Raw genomic sequence first — 18,910 nt, 5'->3', positions numbered from 1 at the left:
CCAAGATGTTGGTGAGGCCACATCTGGAGTACTCTGAGCAGTTTTGGGCCCCTTATTTAAATAAATACATCATTTCATTGGAGGCAGTTTACCAAGACGATCCCTGGTAAGGAGGATTGCCTTCAGGTTGAGATTCTACTCACTGAAGTTTAGAAGAACGAGAGGTGATCTCATTGAAACATAGGATTTTTAAGGGGTTTGACAGGGCAAATGCTGAGGTGATGTTTCCCCTCATGGGAGAGTCTAGAGCCATAGGGTTTAGTCTCAGAATAAAGGGGTGCAAAATTAAGACCGAGATAAGGAGGAACTTCTTCTCTCAGAGGGTTGAGATATTTTGGAAATCCTTGCCACAGAGAGCTGTGGGTCCTTGCACATATTTATGGCTGAGATAAAAAGATACGTGACAAGTAGGAGAATCAAGTGTTATGGGAAAATAAGCAGGCAAGCAGATGTGAAGAATGTCAGATTCATCATGAACCTATTGAATGTGGAAGAGGCTTGAGGGGCTGAATGGTCTATTCCTGTTCCTATTTCCGATGAACATATAGATGAGCTAAATTTGCTGATAACCAAGATAGTGGAAAGTATGTTTTGAAAAATGTAAAGGAGGTTGCAAATGAACAGAAAGGTTGAGTGCACAAAATGTTTTTCTCTGAAGTTTGTGTGAATTTGCAACTTTCTGCCTGATGGGGGAGGTAGGGTCATTAAATATTTTTAAGGTATTAGATATAGTTTAGTAGTCAAAATCAAAGATTATTGGGGGTAGATGGGAGTGTGGAATTCAAAATACAAACTGATCCAAGTTTTGATCTTACAGAATGGGGAGGCAGGTTCGAGGGTGCTACAGTTTTGCTTATGGCTAATCAATAAAGGATTGAGGATGAACAACTAAGTCACAAGTAAGAACTGAAATACGCACAGTGATCTTCTTTCCTTGGTGTGCCTCCATTATTTTGACGTGATGTGGCTCTGGTCCACTGCTTTTCACTGACAAATGAGGCCTGGTCTCTTGAAAGTGCCCATTGCACATATCAAATGCAATGATATCATCACCCTCCCTGGCAACCACTCCACAGTTACACGATACAGCATAGTGGCGGCTGCCACAATCCCACTGACGCACATGAACTTCAAATTCTCGCAAAAGGCTTTTGTACAAAATAAAAGTCCCAGTTTTATGGTTGTCATAGCGTCTGCAATAAAATGACAAATGCATTAACCCCATGGATGCCTCCCTGAATTAATACAACTTAATAGAATCTTAACAATCTTACAACCTGCAGAATTGCTTTCTTTGGGGATGCGTCTTTAATGTGAAGTCAAATCAAAAGGTCACATGACCTGTCCTGAAGTCTGCCTTACAGCAAGTCAAGTTTAAACAGCTGTCAGGGCTGTTTTACCAGAAGATAGTACCACTCGGATACAATGGTGCGCTAACAGAGGACAGAATCAGAGACTCCATACTGTCAGTTTTGTTGACACTATTTGGTTGCAAATAGTTTTACTTTATATTGTCCATTTACCCTGCAATAAAGGACAGTTAAGCAAAAGAATATCCAGCCTGCATTTCTACCTGGATACAAAAAAATACAGGTGGATACTGGTTATAGGATTGAAGGGCTTATGCCCGAAACGTCGAATTTCCTGTTCCTAGGATGCTGCCTAACCTGCTGTGCTTTAACCAGCAACACATTTTCAGTATAGGATTGAAAAGGAGAATTTCAAGCAAAGTTAGACCTTAAGACCCAGGAGGAGAAGTAGGTCATTCAGCCCATCGAGTCTGCTCCACCATTCTATGAAATCATGGCTGATCTGACAGACTTCAACTTCACTTTCTTGTCTTTTCCCAATAACCCTTGGGTCCCTTACTGATATATAAAAAAATCTGTTTCTCTCACCTCACAAATTATTAACAATCTAGCCTCTACAGCCCATTGTCACCAAATATTCCAAAGATTTATTAACCTGAGAAAAGGAACTCCTCCCATCTCTATCTTAAATGGATGGCCTCTGGTTCTAGACACTCACACAGAGCAAACACACTCTCTGTACATACCCTGTCCAGCACCTTTAACTTTTCATATTCTATCAATATTTCAGTAAAGTTTACTCTCAATCTTCTGAACTCCAATGGATACAAGCCCAACCTACTCAACTTCTCGTCATAAGAAAATTCACCCATACCCAGTGATCCTTCTCTGGACAGTCCAATGGCAATATTTCTTTCTTTGGATGAGGGGAACAAAACTATTCCAGGTGTAGTCTGAAGAGTGCCTTATATAGTCTTAGCAAAGTTTCCATTTTTTATACAGTACTGATTACCTGGATGTAGGTTTGCTCACTGAGCTGGAAGGTTCGTTTTCAGGTGTTTCATCACCATACTAGGTAACATCTTCAGTTAGCCTCAGGGTGAAGCTTCACATAGAGACTCACTGATGATGTTACCTAGTATGGTGACGAAATGTCTGAAAACAAACTTTCCAGCTCAGCGAGCAAACCTACATCCAGAACCTCAACCTATACAAATCTTCTCAAAACTTGCTAGTACTGATTACCATAGTTACAGAAGGATGTTAATGCTTTGGAAGCAGTTCAGACAAGGTTTACTGGACTGATACCTAGAATGAGCCTTATGAAGAAAAGCTAAACTGGCTGGGCCTGTATCCCCTGGGATTAGAGGAGTTCAAGATGACTTAATTAAAAAATATGATCCTGAGGGGACTTGATGGATATTTAAAGCATGTTTCTTCTTGTGAAATAATCTAGAACTAGGGATAACAGTTTAAAATTCAGATGGGAAATCTTTTTTCTCTCAGGAAATTGTAAGAGTTTGGAATTCACTTCATCAAAAGAGCAGAATATTTCAATACTTCCAAGGCAGAGTTTAATAGAATCTTGATTACCAGGGGTGGAGCTATAAGAATGTAGCATTGAAGTTAAAACCAGAACAGTTGTGATCTCAATGAATGGCGAAGCAGGCTCAAAAGGACAAGTGGTAAAAAGGGCTTTTGCCCGAAACGTCGATTTCGCTGCTCGTGGGATGCTGCCTGAATTGCTGTGCTCTTCCAGCACCACTAATCCAGAATCAAAAGGACAAGTGGCCTATTCATGTTTGTAGAATCCATTCCCTTGAAATAATGGCCAACTGCCCATTTGCATTTCCTATTACCTGCTGAACTTGGATGCTAGCCTTTTGCAATTTGGTCCTCAAATTTCTGTGCTGCAGCTTTCTTCTATCTCTTTCCAATTAGATAATATGCATCTCTTATAAACCTCTGTCAAAGTGCATTACCTACCATTTTCCCACATGATATTGAAACATGGCATATTTTTATCCTCACAATCTATGTCCGTCTGCACACTCTTTACGTCATCCTCACCAACTGCCTTCACATCTATTTTCATGTCAGTGATGTTAGTACATTCACTTCCCTTTGAATGATTTTGTAAACAATTGTGGTCACAGCACTGATTCCTGTGGCACACCACTAGTTACAAGTTGCTGTTTCAAAAATTACTATTCCCAACTCTCTGTCTTCTATTAGTTAGACAATCATTTATCTATGCTGCTATTCAGCATTCTTATGGGCTCTTATAAGTAGCCTTATTTGTGGTAATGTATCAAATGCTGTTTAGTAATGTAAATATATTACAACTACTAGCTTTTAAAAAATTTGTTCTGCTTGCTAACTCCACAAAGTTGTAGAAGCAGGATTCCCTTCCTTGAAGCCATGTTGATCCTACTTATCCAATTATATATTTCCAAAGGGTCTATTACATATCTTATAATAGTCTAACATTTCACCCTTTTTGCTCTCCTTATTGCTTTATGCCCACCTCCCTACACTTGCTATACTCCACTGGGGTCTCCATGAATTGTGGCAAAAGTGAGGACTGCAGATGCTGGAAAACAGAGTCAAGATTAGAGTGGTGCTAGAAAAGCACAGCAGCTCAGGCAGCATCCAAGGAGCATAAAAATCGATGTTAAGGGCAAAAAGCCCTTTATCAGAAGATTGTTCCCTTTGTACCTGTTATAACTCTCTTTTCCTTTTAACTAGTCCTGAATATTCCTAGAATCCAGGGTTCTCTAAGCATGTTGGTCCTACATCTCACCTTAAAGAGAACATGTTGAGCCTGTACTTTTCCTAATTTCTTTTTGAACATCTCTCACCATTGTGCATTTATCCTCACGTAGTAGGTCCCATTCCTCAGCATTAACCTTTTCAGACTATTGCCCCTTATGTAAGAGTATCTATTTCTCTCTCCCATCAGCGCAACTCTGAATTTAGTTGCTTTTATAATTCAAAGTGAACCAATTCACTACACCATGTATGCAGGAACTGTTTTCCTGGGAAATCCCAGTTGCTGCACATCACTTTTAATAGGAACAGTTTGACACTGGTAGGGATGGGAGAGGAATAAGGAGGAACTATGTCCTGCAGACTGTTAGCAGATCTGACATTCCACCCAGTTTTATCCATCCTGAAGAAGGGCTCATGCCCGAAACGTTGATTCCGTTGCTCTTTGGATGCTGCCCGACTTGCTGAGCTTTTCCAGCAACACATTTTCAGCTCTGATCTCCAGCATCTGCAGTCCTCACTTTCTCCATCCTGTGTTGTGTAAATTCTGCTCAAAGATGTCATAAAATTCTCTGACAACTTTATAGATCCATTTCTTGCGGTTTCTAGGCAACACACATAAAGCCTAGCTTTGAGTACCTATGCCTGCTTCTTCATTGTGTTCCCAATTGAATCTCTACACCAGCAGTTCTCTCTCTGATAATCGCGATTTAACAATGGCAGACATGTCGCTACCATATTAATCTTTACGACTCTTCAAAAGAAAAAAAAACTGTGTACCAATCATATAAATGGGTATACAGCCAATGTAACACCAATTCTTCCTTCCCAAATTTTCCTGAATTCCACTAAGTTCCAGAACTTTTCCCTGAATGTGTAATACCTAATGCTCCAGATTTCTCATTAGGAACAGCATGGTGACTCAGTGGTTAGCACAGCTGCCTCACAGTGCCAGGGACCTGAGTTTGGAGTGTGTGGAGTTTGCAATTCTCCCAGTGCCTGCGTGGGTTTCCTCCCACAATCTAAAGATGTGCAGGTTAGGCGAATTGGCCATGCTAAATTGCCCATAGTGTTGGGATGTGTAGATTAGGTGCAATAATTCAGGTTAAATGTAGAGTAATGGGATAGGGGAGTGGGTCATGCTTTGGTGGGTTGATGTGGACTTGTTGGGCCAAATGGTTAAAAATGAGGTCTGCAGATGCTGGAGATCACAGTTGAAAATGTGTTGCTGGTTAAAGCACAGCAGGTCAGGCAGCATCCAAGGAATAGGAAATTCGACGTTTCGGGCATAAGCCCTTCATCATCCTGATGAAGGGCTTATGCCCGAAACGTCGAATTTCCTATTCCTTGGATGCTGCCTGACCTGCTGTGCTTTAACCAGCAACACATTTTCAATTGTTGGGCCAAATGGCCTGTTTCCACACTGTATGGCTTTTATGCCTTCTATTCTATCGGAATTGCTGTTGGGTTACCTGCTTAATTTTTTAACTGTAATATAATTAACTTTTTTTAAAAAGAGCTTCTTTCCTCCAACATCGCCTTCTTAATCATTCTCTAAATAAATGTTTCGAACAAACTATGTATTTACCTTCAGCAATAGAAGGGTTGAAAGTCTGCATGTATACTGCATTGGCAATCACTTGCTAACAAGCACCATTGTCCATGTAGGAAATTCTGTGTCATTGGTCATGTGTTCTGTGTATCCTTACTGGCTGCTGAGCCAGATCTAGAGCCACAGCACTGACCCCACATGTTCAGATTTTTGAGGTGGAATTGCTTCTAGGCCTTAAAATCATTTCTCTAAATCCTTTTCTGTACTTCTTCTTGTCAGTGGCTGTTATCGAAGAATGGTGACCCATTATACTGGAGTTTCCTCCAAGTCAGTTTTTTCTGAGTGAAGGTCTCAGAGACTTGGACGTTTATGTTGCGTTTCTTGAGCTAAGCCTTCAGGGGGTCTTCAAAATGCTTCATTAATCCTCCTCTTGTTTGTCTGTGTTCCTTATGCTGGGTGAAGAGCACTTGCTTTGTGTTTGGAGCTCAGGCATCCTAAGCATGTGGCCGGCCCAGCAGAGTTACTTGGATGATCATGTACTCAGTACAGATGCTATTGGCTTCTCCAAGCAAGCTGTTTGCATGTCTTACCTCATAGTTGATGTGGAGAATCCATCTCAAACAGTCCATATATATACACGTTTGCTCACACATTATCTCTCATCTTCCTCTTCAACATCACCAAACAAATGCCCATGAAAATGTTGATTCTTCCCAAATAGTGTCACATTTTCAACTAATTCTTCATGGTCTGGAAAATTTGGTATGTAAGGTATGCAAGATTGCAGATATGGAAATTATTAGCTCTCCTGGTACCAAGCTGGATACAGGCAGCTTAGAATAAGCTAAGAATATTAAGTAAAAGAAATATGTCAAACAAATTGAAGGTTGATAAGTCTCCGGGGCCTGATAGTCTACATCCCAGGGTACTGAAGGAGGTGGCTCGGGAAATCATGGATGCGTTGGTGATTATTTTCCAGAGTTCGATAGATTCGGGGTTGGTTCCTGAGGATTGGAGGGTGGCTAATACCACTTTTTAAGAAAGGTGGGAGAGAGAAAGTAGGAAATTATAGACCAGTTAGTCTGACCTCAGTGGTCGGAAAGATGCTGGAGTCTATTATAAAGGATGAAATTATGGCACATGTGGATAGTAGTAACAGGATAGGACAGAGTCAGCATGGATTTATGAAGGGGAAATCATGCTTGACTAATCTTCTTGAATTTTTTGAGGATGTAACTCTGAAGATGGATGAGGGAGATCCAGTAGAGGTAGTGTACCTGGACTTTCAGAAAGCTTTTGATAAAGTCCCACACAGGAGGTTAGTGAGTAAACTTAGGGCGCATGGCATTGGGGGCAAAGTACTAGATTGGATTGAAAATTGGTTAGCAGATAGGAAACAAAGGGTAGTGATAAACGGTTCCATTTCGGAATGGCAGGCAGTGACCAGTGGGGTACCGCAGGGATCCGTGCTGGGACCACAGCTTTTTACAATATATGTTAATGATATAGAAGATGGTATCAGCAATAACATTAGCAAATTTGCTGATGATACAAAGCTGGGTGGCAGGGTGAAATGTGATGAGGATGTTAGGAGATTACAGGGTGACCTGGACAAGTTAGGTGAGTGGGCAGATGCATGGCAGATGCAGTTTAATGTGGATAAATGTATGGTTATCCACTTTGGTGGCAAGAACAGGAAGGCAGATTACTACCTAAATGGAGTCAAGTTAGGTAAAGGGGCTGTACAGAGAGATCTGGGTGTTCTTGTACACCAGTCAGTGAAGGCAAGCATGTAAGTACAGCAGGTAGTGAAGAAGGCTAATAGCATGCTGGCCTTCATAACAAGAGGAATTGAGTATAGAAGCAAAGAGGTGCTTCTGCAGCTGTACAGGGCCCTGGTGAGATCACACCTGGCGTACTGTGTACAGTTCTGGTCTCCACATTTGAGGAAAGACATTCTGGCTATTGGGGGAGTGCAGCATAGGTTCACGAGGTCAATTCCTGGAATGGAGGGATTACCTTACATAGAAAGACTGAAGTGACTGGGCTTGTATACCCTTGAGTTTAGAAGACTGAGAGGGGATCTGATTGAGACATATAAGATTATGAAAGGATTGGACACTCTGGCAGCAGGAAACATGTTTCCGCTGATGGGTGAGTGCCGAACCAGAGGACACAGCTTAAAAATACAGGGTAGACCATTTAGGACAGAGCTGAGGAGAAACTTCTTCACCCAGAGAGTGGTGGCTGTGTGGAATGCTCTGCCCCAGAGGGCAGTGGAGGCCCAGTCTCTGGATTCATTTAAGAAAGAGTTGGATAGAGCTCTCAAAGATAGTGGAATCAAGGGTTATGGAGATAAGGCAGGAAGCGGATACTGATTAGGAATGATCAGCCATGATCATATTGAATGGCAGTGCTGAAGGGCTGAATGGCCTACTCCTGCACCTATTGTCTATTGTCTAAATTTCAAAGTATGAGCAATTGTATACATCAGGCTAAAGATTCACAAATTGATCTTAGATAAAATAACAAAGGCTGCAATTTTCCCAATTGAAGTTATAAAATGGTGGCCGATAAGTTTAACCACATGGTTTCTGCCATGCCTTGGTTCAGTTACCTTGGACAATCACAAGCTTCTCTCCTCAAGTTTTATGCAAGTGAAATGTTGGACTTGTTTCTCATTAAATAACGTAGCAAATGGGACAGCTGTGTTCACCACTACTAAGATTGTCCAGGCTCTAGAGCCATATGTACGCACAACCTATCAACTCAGCTGCCGATACACTCTGCTGCTTGCCTCTGAACTCTGTCCAGATGGCAATGAAAGAAACTAAGCTTTAGCCTCACTTCATGAAGAAAGATTTGGAGTGGTGAATGAGTGATAGACTGCAATAAGTAATCATTCCCCCAGACGTAGCCCGCTTGGGCAGCAATATTAGAATGGCTCAGTGCTGTCTCAACTCTGAAAAGGACCATCCATTGGTGCAGAAAGAAGCTCAATGATTTCCTGTGCTCAGCAAAAGTATATGATACCACCTTCCGTATGCTCACTCACCGGCCCACCATTTATGCTGAATTTGCACCTGCACGTGCTTTTCACCAAGGGTGATAGACCACAACATTCAGCAACACATACATTATTTTTACTTAAGGACTTGCAATGACCTCCGAGTCATAGAGATGTACAGCATGGAAACAGACCCTTCGGTCACAGATTCCTACCATCCTCAGGGTGAACAAAGATTGTCTGCCTCCAACTCAGTGCTAAAATATCTGTTTAGATAGAGGCTTTTCCTGAGCACTAACTGCCAACCATATGCATTGAAGTCCTGACAACCCCTCAGCTCAAAGAGGTCAAAGACTTGAAGTCATGACAGAGTTGGGCTGAGACCAAGTCTGATGAGTTGTGAGGCTGGATATTTTCCAATTCTGAAGTACATGGTTTAAAGGGTTAGGAACAGCATGATCATTCACAACACAGGGCCTTGTAAAGAGAAAGCTGTTTCGTATAAACAGAAGCCAATGGCCGGCATGATCATTCCTCATGCTCCAACTTGTGCTGATAGACAAGATGTGAGGTACCTACTATGTTTTGCTGCTCAAGTTTGTATGCCGTCAGGTTTCTTGATAGAAGAGAGGAGAGTTGGAAGTTGGAATATTGCTAGGATGATTTGAGATATTAATGAGCTGTAAATGCATGGAAGTAAGCTTCTCACCACACAACAGGGAGGTTGTGAACTCCAAGTCTGGGAGAGATTTTCTTGACATGAGGATTTGATATCTAGAATCTCAGCCAATTTAAGTCATCTCACTCACCACTCTCAGAAGGGAAAATTCTATCTAAAGAAACCAAACCTTTTAAGTTCATAGAGTCATAGAGGTATACAGCACGGAAGCAAGTCTTTCAGTCCAATTTGTCCATGCTGACCAGACATCCTAACCTAATCTCGTCCCATTTGCCAGCAGTTGGCCCATATCCCGCTAAACCCTTCCTATTCATATACCCATCCAGATGTCTTTTTAATGTTGTAATTGTACCATGTTAGGCTTCACACTTAGACACAAACTCATCTATACCAGTGCTTATGGAACCTACTAATAGAGCATCTTGACACTATCATTACCACCAGTAAATATGGGCTTTCTATCTAACAGAAGCCTCTAATAGAAACATGACCAATAACTCACTGTAGAACAGAAATGTTCCTTCACCCCATCACTCATATTTTACAAATCCTGTGGAATGCATGGGAGTTAATTAGTGTCTGACCAACTGTTTCCATTAACAGAATGCCAATTATTAGGCTTTTATGTTGTGAAATATCAAAGCCTGCAACTCCTCCAGGAGAATTTTAAACCTCAATTGAAGTTTCCTCACAGCTGTGACACATCAGACTGAGACTGTGATAATGCTGTAAACAGTTTTGCTATTTTGAAACAATCCAAACCAATTGTTCATATTAACTCTGTACTACAATGAGACAGGGACAATGAAATTAAACTATGAGTGGAATGGGGAGTGAGGCGGAGTAGGGGCAGATTTTCTTTCCGGCTGAGAGCGCCTCTGGAGGTCCATACATGGCAGTAGCCATCCGTAACCTGCAGTCATTGCCATAATGGCATGCTGAGACCTATTACTGCAGGTAGAACCTCGGAACAGCAGCACAAATACACAGCCGTGCAGCTTTGAGGGAATGTTGGGGTATGTGGGGATGGAGGTGAAGTAGATTTATTTACTTTTGGGAGGATAAAAACACCAGCCATCTTGGGCCTTGATGTTTAAATTGGTCAACATCTATTCCTCATTGCTAATACAGTTTCCACCCATCTACCCATATCTTCAAACATCACCCGCCCCATATTTGGCAGAGTCTGCAGATTGCACACTGGACTTATCAGATATCTCACAGCTGGTCAGACTGGAATGGAAGCATCGTCACTCTCAAGGGGCCATTAAGGAGACACTTCGCAAAAAAACGGCACTAAAAGAAAAAATGGACAAACTAACCCACAAACAGGAGGACACTACGACACACACCTGGGTTAAAAACCTCTCCCACAGACAGCTCACAGACACGGAAAGAACTATACTGGCCAAGGGACTCAAATACAACTACAGGGATGCCAACACAGCAGACTTCCTAGCAGCACTAGAATGCACACTCAGGAACAATGGACTGACAGAAGAGACACAACAAACAGTGAGACAAACGGTCGTACCTATGATGATAAGAAAACGACATACACATAACCTCAACACCAAGGAGAGGGAAGCACTGAAAGCACTGAAAATTGACAAGAACATAATCATACTACCGGCAGATAAAGGCAGAATGACGGTCATCTTAGATAAATCAGGCTCCATCAATAAAGCACAACAACTACTCGCAGACACCAACACCTACCAAATGAAGGATTCCAACCCCACACCACAACTCACCAATAGAATAATCAACACACTAAGGAATCTACAAAAAAACGGACAGATAACCAAAGCGGACCAGCAAAGAATGAAACCTGAAAGCAACAACACCCCCAGATTCTACGGACTACCCAAAGTACACAAACCAGACATCCCACTCAGACCCATAGTATCACTACCAGGGACACCAGCATACAAACTGGCCAAAGAACTACAACAAAAACTGAAACACCTAGTCAGCGGATCCAAACACTCCATACAATCAACACAGGAATTCTTGGACATCATCAGGAATACACACATAGACAAAGAAGAAACCATGGTATCATTCGACGTGACGGCACTGTTCACATCAATTGACAAAACCCTAGCCAGAGAAACAATAGCCAACCTACTGGACATACATAACAGAACACAGGAGGCCGAACCTATCAACAAGGACGGCATACTTAAACTACTAGACCTGTGCCTCACCACACACTTTACATTCAACAATCAGATATACAAACAAATCAACGGAACACCCATGGGATCACCAATCTCGGGACTCATAGCAGAGGCAGTTATGCAAAGGTTAGAACATACAGCCCTACCACAAATCCAACCCAAACTCTGGATCAGATACGTCGATGACACCTTTGTAATCATCAAAAACACAGACATAGAAAAAACACACCGAATCATCAACGCCACACTCACAGGAATCCGATTCACACGAGAAGAGGAAAAGGATAGCCAACTCCCATTCCTAGACGTGTTAGGAGAGAGAACACCCAACGGAGAATTCACCACAAGGGTACACAGGAATCCAACACACACAGACCAAGTCCTAAACTATGAAAGTAACCACCCCAACACACACAAACGAAGCTGCATCAGGACACTATTCAAAAGAGCCACAACACACTGCAGTACACCAGAACTGCGAAAAGAGGAAGAGGAACACCTATACAAGGTATTCGCCAAAAACAGATACCCACGCAACTTTATCACCAGATGCCTAAGAGATAGACCACGGAACGAGGACATGCCACAACCAAAAGGACTAGCCACACTACCATACGTCAGGAGCGTCTCAGAACTGACAGCCAGACTACTGCGACCCTTAGGACTCATAACAGCACACAAGCCAACTTCCACACTCAGACAACAACTCACTAGAACAAAGGACCCAATAGCCAGCACGAGCCAAACTAACGTAGTTTACAAAATACCATGCAAGGACTGCACAAAACACTATATAGGACAAACAGGAAGACAGCTAACAATCCGCATCCATGAACATCAGCTAGCCACAAAACAACACGACCAGCTATCCCTAGTAGCCATACACTCAGACAACCAGGAACATGAATTTGACTGGGAAAACACTACCATCATAGGACAAGCCAGACAGAGAACAGCCAGGGAATTCCTAGATGCATGGCATTCATCCACAAACTCCATTAACAGACACATGGACCTGGACCCCATATACAAACCACTACAGCTGAAACTGACACCCGGAAGCGGCAAGAACATCCATCAACAGACACATCGACCTGGACCCCACATACAAACTACTATAGCTGAAACTGACACCCGGAAACGGCAAGAACCAACCACTATAAATACCGGAAGAAACATCAAAGCAGCGCTTCACAGGAGGCTCCAATAGCACTGATGATGTTCCCTAGCCAGGGAACGAAACGTTTGCAGCAAAAACTTCCAGCTCGGCGAACAGAACCACAACAAGGAGATAGTCTAGGAAGGCTCTAAAAGCCTAAAACATGGAAGGACATTAATGTGCTGTGTAGTTTTCTAAATTTTAATGTATACCAGTCATATATATATGGAGTCAGAAATGTGGAAATTTACTCAACTAGTTATGTAATACTGATATGGCTGCTCAGACTTGCATTTCAGCCTTAATTACTATAACATACATGGTTGACTGGCTGACTAACAGATTGATCAGCACGTTGACTACCAACTGAATGTACAGAAAGATAGAGACCACTTATACGATTGCTCACATATCATGATCTCATCTAGCTGTCTTAAATGTAGATTGCCTTTGAGATCTGTGCAATAATACAATATCCTAGATTTTCCCTCTAAAGAATAGGAAACCTGTTCTGATGAATATGTAGAAGGATGTACATTAGTACCATGTCTATACGTTAAGATAACTCTTTGGCAGATGCACAACACAACTGGATCTAATCATTATACAATGAACATGGCTTGACTAAGTCATGTACTTTGTTGAATGAACATACATCATGCATAATAGATGTCTAGCCAATGTCTGGTCTGACACTTTTGGTATCAGACTCATCTGTATGATGGATGATTTGTCATAGAAAACCTGAATGTGTCATCTGTTTCATTGTAGGATTTAACCATCATCAGTGACAATGCTTTTCTTGGCGCCGGCTTTAGCTCAATAGTTACTGCGATTTCATACTTTATTGATTAATTTGGTCTTTTGTCACGTGTACCTTAGCACAGTGAAAACCTTTGTTTACAAGTTGTTGAAATACACTCAGATCATAGTAAGCAAGAACATACATATCCTAGGATGCTCTGAGACAGAGGCATAAAATTATGTCACACAGGGCGTGCACTGGGCAAGATCAACATGAGAAAGATCAGCAATATTTGAAATTGGACAGTCCATTCATCAGTCTAATAATGGTACAGAAGAACCTGCTGGTGTGTGTTTAAGATTCTGTTCCTTTTGCCCGACAGAAGAGGTTGTGGGAGAGCATTACCAGGGCGTGGTGGGCCTTTGATGGTGTTCGCAGCCTTTCCGCAGCAACGATCTGTGCAAATGGACTCCATAAATGGAAGGCTGGCTTCTGTGATGGCCTAGGCTGCACACACAACATTCTGCAGTTTCTTATGGTCCTGGGCAGAGCAGTTGCCATACTAGGCCCTTATGCAGCCAGGCAGTATTCATTCAATGGTGCATCTGTAAAAGTTTGAGAGAGACATTGTGGACATGCCAAATTTTCCTCAGTCACCTGAGGAAGAGAAGGCGTTATTATACCTTCTTGACCACCACATCTACGTATGAAGTTCAGGACAGGTTGTCAGTTAGAGTCAGAGATGTACAGACCCTTCAGTCCAACCTGTCCAGGCCGACTAGATATCTCAACCCAATCTAGTCCCACCTGCTAGCACCCGGCCCATATCCCTCCAAACTCTTCCTATTCATATACCCATCCAAATGCCTCTTAAAATGTTGCAATTGTACCAGCCTCCACCACATCCTCTGGCAGCTCATTCCATACACATACCACCCTCTACGTGAAAAAGTTGCCCCTTAGGTCTCTATTATATCTTTCCCCTCTCACCCTAAACCTATGCCCTCTAGTTCTGGACTCCCTGACCCCAGGAAAAAGACCTTGCCTGGTTAACCTATCCATGCCCCTCATAAGTTTGTAAACATCTAAGGTCACCCCTCAGCCTCCGACGGTCCAGGAAAACAGCACCAGCCTGTTCAGCCTCTCCCTGTAGCTCAAATCCTCCAACCCTGGCAACATCTTTTCTGAACCCTTTCAAATTTCAAAACATCTTTCTGATAGGAAGGAGACCAGAATTGCATGCAATATTCCAATAGTGGCCTAACCAATGTCCTGTACAGCCACAACATGATCTCCCAACTCCTGTACTCAATACTCTGACCAATAAAGGAAAGCATACCAAATGCCTTCTTCACTATCCTATCCACCTGCGACTCCACTTTCAAGGAGCTATGAACCTGCACTCCAAGGTCTCTTTGTTCAGCAACACTGTCTAGGACCTTACCATGAAGTGTATAAGTCTGCTAAGATTTGCTTTCCCAAAATGCTGCACCTCACATTTATCTGAATTAAACTCCATCTGCCATGTCTCAGCCTATTGGCCCATCTGGTCCAGATCCTGTTGTAATCGGAGGTAATCCTCTTCACTGTCCCGTAATCCTCCAATTTTGGTGTCATCTGCAAACTTATTAACTGTACCTCTTCTGCTCTCATTCAAATCATTTATGTAAATAACAAAAAGTAGAGGACCCAGCACACAACTGGTCACAAGCCTCCAATCTGAAAAACAACTTCTACCACCACCCTCTGTCTTCCACCTTTGTGCCAGTTCTGCATCCAAATGGCTAGTTCTCCCTGTATTCCATGAGATCCAACCTTGCTAATCAGTCTCCCATGGGGAACCTTGCTAAACGCCTTACTGAAATCCATATCGATCACATCTGCTGCTTTGGCCCTTATCAATTCTCTCCGTTACTTCTTCAAAAAAACTCAATCAAGTTTGTCAGACATGATTTCCCACACACAAAGCCATGTTGACAACCCCAAATCAGTCCTTGCCTTTCCGAATACATGTACATCCTGTCCCTCAGGATTCCCTCCTACAACTTGCCCACCACCGAGGTCAGGCTCACCTGTCTATAGTTCCCTGGCTTGTCTTAAACAGTGGTACCACGTTTGCCAACCTCCAGTCTTCCGGCAACTCACCTGTGACTGTCAATGATACAAATATCTCAGCAAGGTGCCCAGCAATCACTTCTCTAGCTTCCCACAGAGTTCTCGGGTACACCTGATCAGGTCGTGGGGATTTATTCACCTTTAACCGTTTCAAGACATCCAGCACTTCCTCCTCTGTAATCTGGACATTTTGCAAGATGTCACCATCTATTTCCCTACAGTCTATATGAAACATTACAGCGCAGTAAAGGCCCTCTTCCATATTCTTTTCCACAGTAAATACTGATGCAAAATATTCATTTATTATCTCCCCCATTTTCTGTGGTTCTCACAAAGGCCGACTTGCTGATCTTTGAGGCGCCCTATTCTCTCCCTTGTTACCCTTTTGTCCTTAATATATTTGTAAAAACCCTTTAGATTCTCCTTAATTCTATTTGCCAAAGCTATCTCATGTTCTTGTTTTGCCCTCCTGATTTCCCTCTTAAGTATATTCCTACTTTCTTTATACTTTAAGGATTCATTCGATCTATCCTGTCTACACCTGACATATGCTTCTTTCTTTTTCTTAACCAAACCATCAATTTCTTTAGTCATCCAGCATTCCCTATACTTATCAGCCTTCTCTTTCACCCTGACAGGAATATATTTTCTCTGGATTTTGGTTCTCATTTCTGAAGGCTTCCCATTTTCCAGCCGTCCCTTTATCTGCAAACGTCTGCCTCCAATCAGCTTTCAAAGTTCTTGCCTAATACCATTAAAATTGGCCTTTCTCCAATTTAAAACTTCAACTTTTAGATCTGGTCTGTCCTTTTCCAACACTATTTTAAAACGAATAGAATAATGGTCACTGGCCCCAAAGTGCTCCCCCACTGACACCTCAGTCGCCTGCCCTGCATTATTTCCCAAGAGTAGGTCAAGTTTTGCACCTTGTCTAGTAGGTACATCCATGACTGAATTAGAAAATTGTCTTGTACACACTTAAATTCCTCTCCATCTAAACCTTTAACACTATGGCAGTCCCAGTTGATGTTTGGAAAGTTAAAATCCTCTACCATAACTATGCTATTATTCTTACAGATAGCTGAGATCTCCTTACAAGTTTGTTTCTCAATTTCCCTCTGACTATTGAGGGGTCTATAATACAATCCCAATAAGGTGATCATCCCTTTCTTATTTCTCAGTTCTACCCAAATAACTTCCCTGGATGTATTTCCGGGAATATCTTCCCTCAGCACAGCTGTAATGATATCCCTCATCAAAAATGTCACTCGCCCTCCTCTCTTGCCTCCCTTTCTATCGTTCCTGTAGCATTTGTATCCTGGAACATTAAGCTGCCAGTTCTGTCCATCCCTGAGTCATGTTGCTGTATTTGCTATGATATCCGAGTCCCATGTTCCTAACCATGCCGAGTTCACCTTCCTTCCCAGTTAGACCTCTTACATTGAAATAAAAGCATTTTACTTGATCAGTCCTAACTTGTCCCTGCTGCCCTGACTGTTTGATTCGCTTCTGTTCTCAACTGTACCGGTCTCAGATTGATCTCTTTCCTCATTATCTTCCTGGATTCCACCCCCATCTAGTTTAAATCCTACCAAGCAGCTCTAGCAAATCTCCCTGTCAGTATATTAGTCCTCTTCCAATTTAAGTGCAATCCGTCCTTCTTGTGATGGTCACTTCTACCAGTTTATGAACGAAGAACTATGTAGATCTGTCCTCCTAACAGGAGTGCTGCCAGCAAGGGTAGACCAATGCTTTGAGGATTAGCACAGACACTTAGCAGGCTGTCAATCTTGATATGCAGTTTTGCAATCAATGATTATGGACTTCAGGATCGGGAGGAGTAAAAAGGTGATGTGAAGACCACCCCACTTCCGGCACATCCTGGAAGTTGCACAAATGTTTTGTGGACCATTGTTGGACACAATATACTTAGGAATACCAGAATATTAAATATGGTGATTAACAAGCCAACAACAGTTGCACTCTTGATTTCACCTCTCAAAAAATTGGTCAAAGTCAATCACTATGATGTGGTTATATCCTTGGATGTGGAAAATATTGTTTGTGATCTTGCATCAGAAGGAATTGAACGTGGGATAAAAGGTTTTCTTGGGTGCTGAAGTTGATTGAGTTGATGTTTCACGTGATTTCAGTTGAGCAGTATCTTACTGATGCCAGGCTTTCAGATACAATGACCTGCTAATCCTGTGAATTTTCTGTGTCCATGTAATCTGCATGTACATGGTCAAGCACATCTCCAAGTAGAGCTTGTGGAATACTCACTTGTTTAGCTTTGAAAATTACATTCCTAGTTTTAAGAGCTCTAGTTTTTCTCTGAATGGCTAAGAATATGTTCACTCAGCATCCTGTTCCATATGTTTGGGTCACTCTAATGATGCTTTTCTTGAGCTTTGCAGCTGGACCTAGTTTGTTGAACATGTTCTGCTTAGTTATAATCAAAATGAATGATATTGATGTGAAGACTACCTTCCAACTCTGATTCAATAATGTTCAGGGAAATAGCTTAGTTTCTAGTTAAACCTGGAAATCATCTGAGGCGCTGGTGTGTATAGTAATTTGCAACTGTATCCTTGGATCTTGACAAGTAGCTGTCGTAGGCAGGGAGGTGTACTTAGGAGGGGTTATTGACAATCATTTCCAATTGTATTTGATCAGTACAAACAATATAACTACTTGCCAAATAGGAATATGGAATCTCTGCATATCAAAAACAAGAATGAGAGCTTTTCTCTTCATGTTAGAGAAGGTTGTCTGAGCCGTCATAAAGAGGTTAGAACCAAATAAGAAGACTGTCTCCCTATAATAGAGTCTTTTGCGGAATACATCTACTTCAAAAGATTAAGCTTGGAAGGATCATCATACTGAAAAATATTTTTGTTGGATGATAACGACTGAAGATCATGCTGGACTTTCAGGATTGAAAAATATATGGTGGTCTTCCTACCACAAATATGATATAGTTTCGTAAAACAGATCTCAAACAAGAGATACTTTGGTTCCAAAATTCGGAATATATAAGGATAAAAACTGGAAGAAAACAAAATACCATTGTAACTCACCTTTGTTTTGTTTTGTAGGCACTTTCTGGATGTTTTTTTTATTTTGGTAGGATCAGATCGAATATATTGATCCAAAAATATTGATTTAAGTCTGTCCAGAAGTGGTTTTCAGAAATATTTAATAGATGTAGAGGCAACCAGTTCAATCAGCCATTCAGATAGGTTAGCACCAATCTAAATCCTTTTGTTTCTTAGTTGATTCTCTGACAAATGGATACAGCTGATTATCTGTGTGTACGTTTGATGAACTAGCTCCCTACATTATTACTGCAAATTCTTTTGCTCAGACAATATGAATATTGAAGTTCCTC

At 41.8% G+C, this 18,910-nt stretch overlaps 1 protein-coding gene across 3 annotated transcripts in view; it reads right to left on the bottom strand.

Moving 5' to 3' along the window:
- The window catches only part of LOC132817050 (von Willebrand factor D and EGF domain-containing protein-like), a 273,802-nt gene that overhangs the window by 142,893 nt on the left and 111,999 nt on the right, over nt 1–18,910 (bottom strand). For all 3 annotated transcript variants that reach the window (XM_060827117.1, XM_060827118.1, XM_060827119.1), the window contains one exon: nt 920–1,193. In XM_060827117.1, coding sequence (XP_060683100.1) covers nt 920–1,193 — 274 coding nt within the window. The remainder of the gene's footprint in view (nt 1–919; nt 1,194–18,910) is intronic.

The sequence above is a fragment of the Hemiscyllium ocellatum genome, chromosome 7, assembly GCF_020745735.1.
Source record: "Hemiscyllium ocellatum isolate sHemOce1 chromosome 7, sHemOce1.pat.X.cur, whole genome shotgun sequence".
NCBI classification, from domain to species: domain Eukaryota; kingdom Metazoa; phylum Chordata; class Chondrichthyes; order Orectolobiformes; family Hemiscylliidae; genus Hemiscyllium; species Hemiscyllium ocellatum.
Note: the sequence above shows the minus strand (reverse complement) of the source record. Positions and strands in the feature narration are given on the sequence as shown.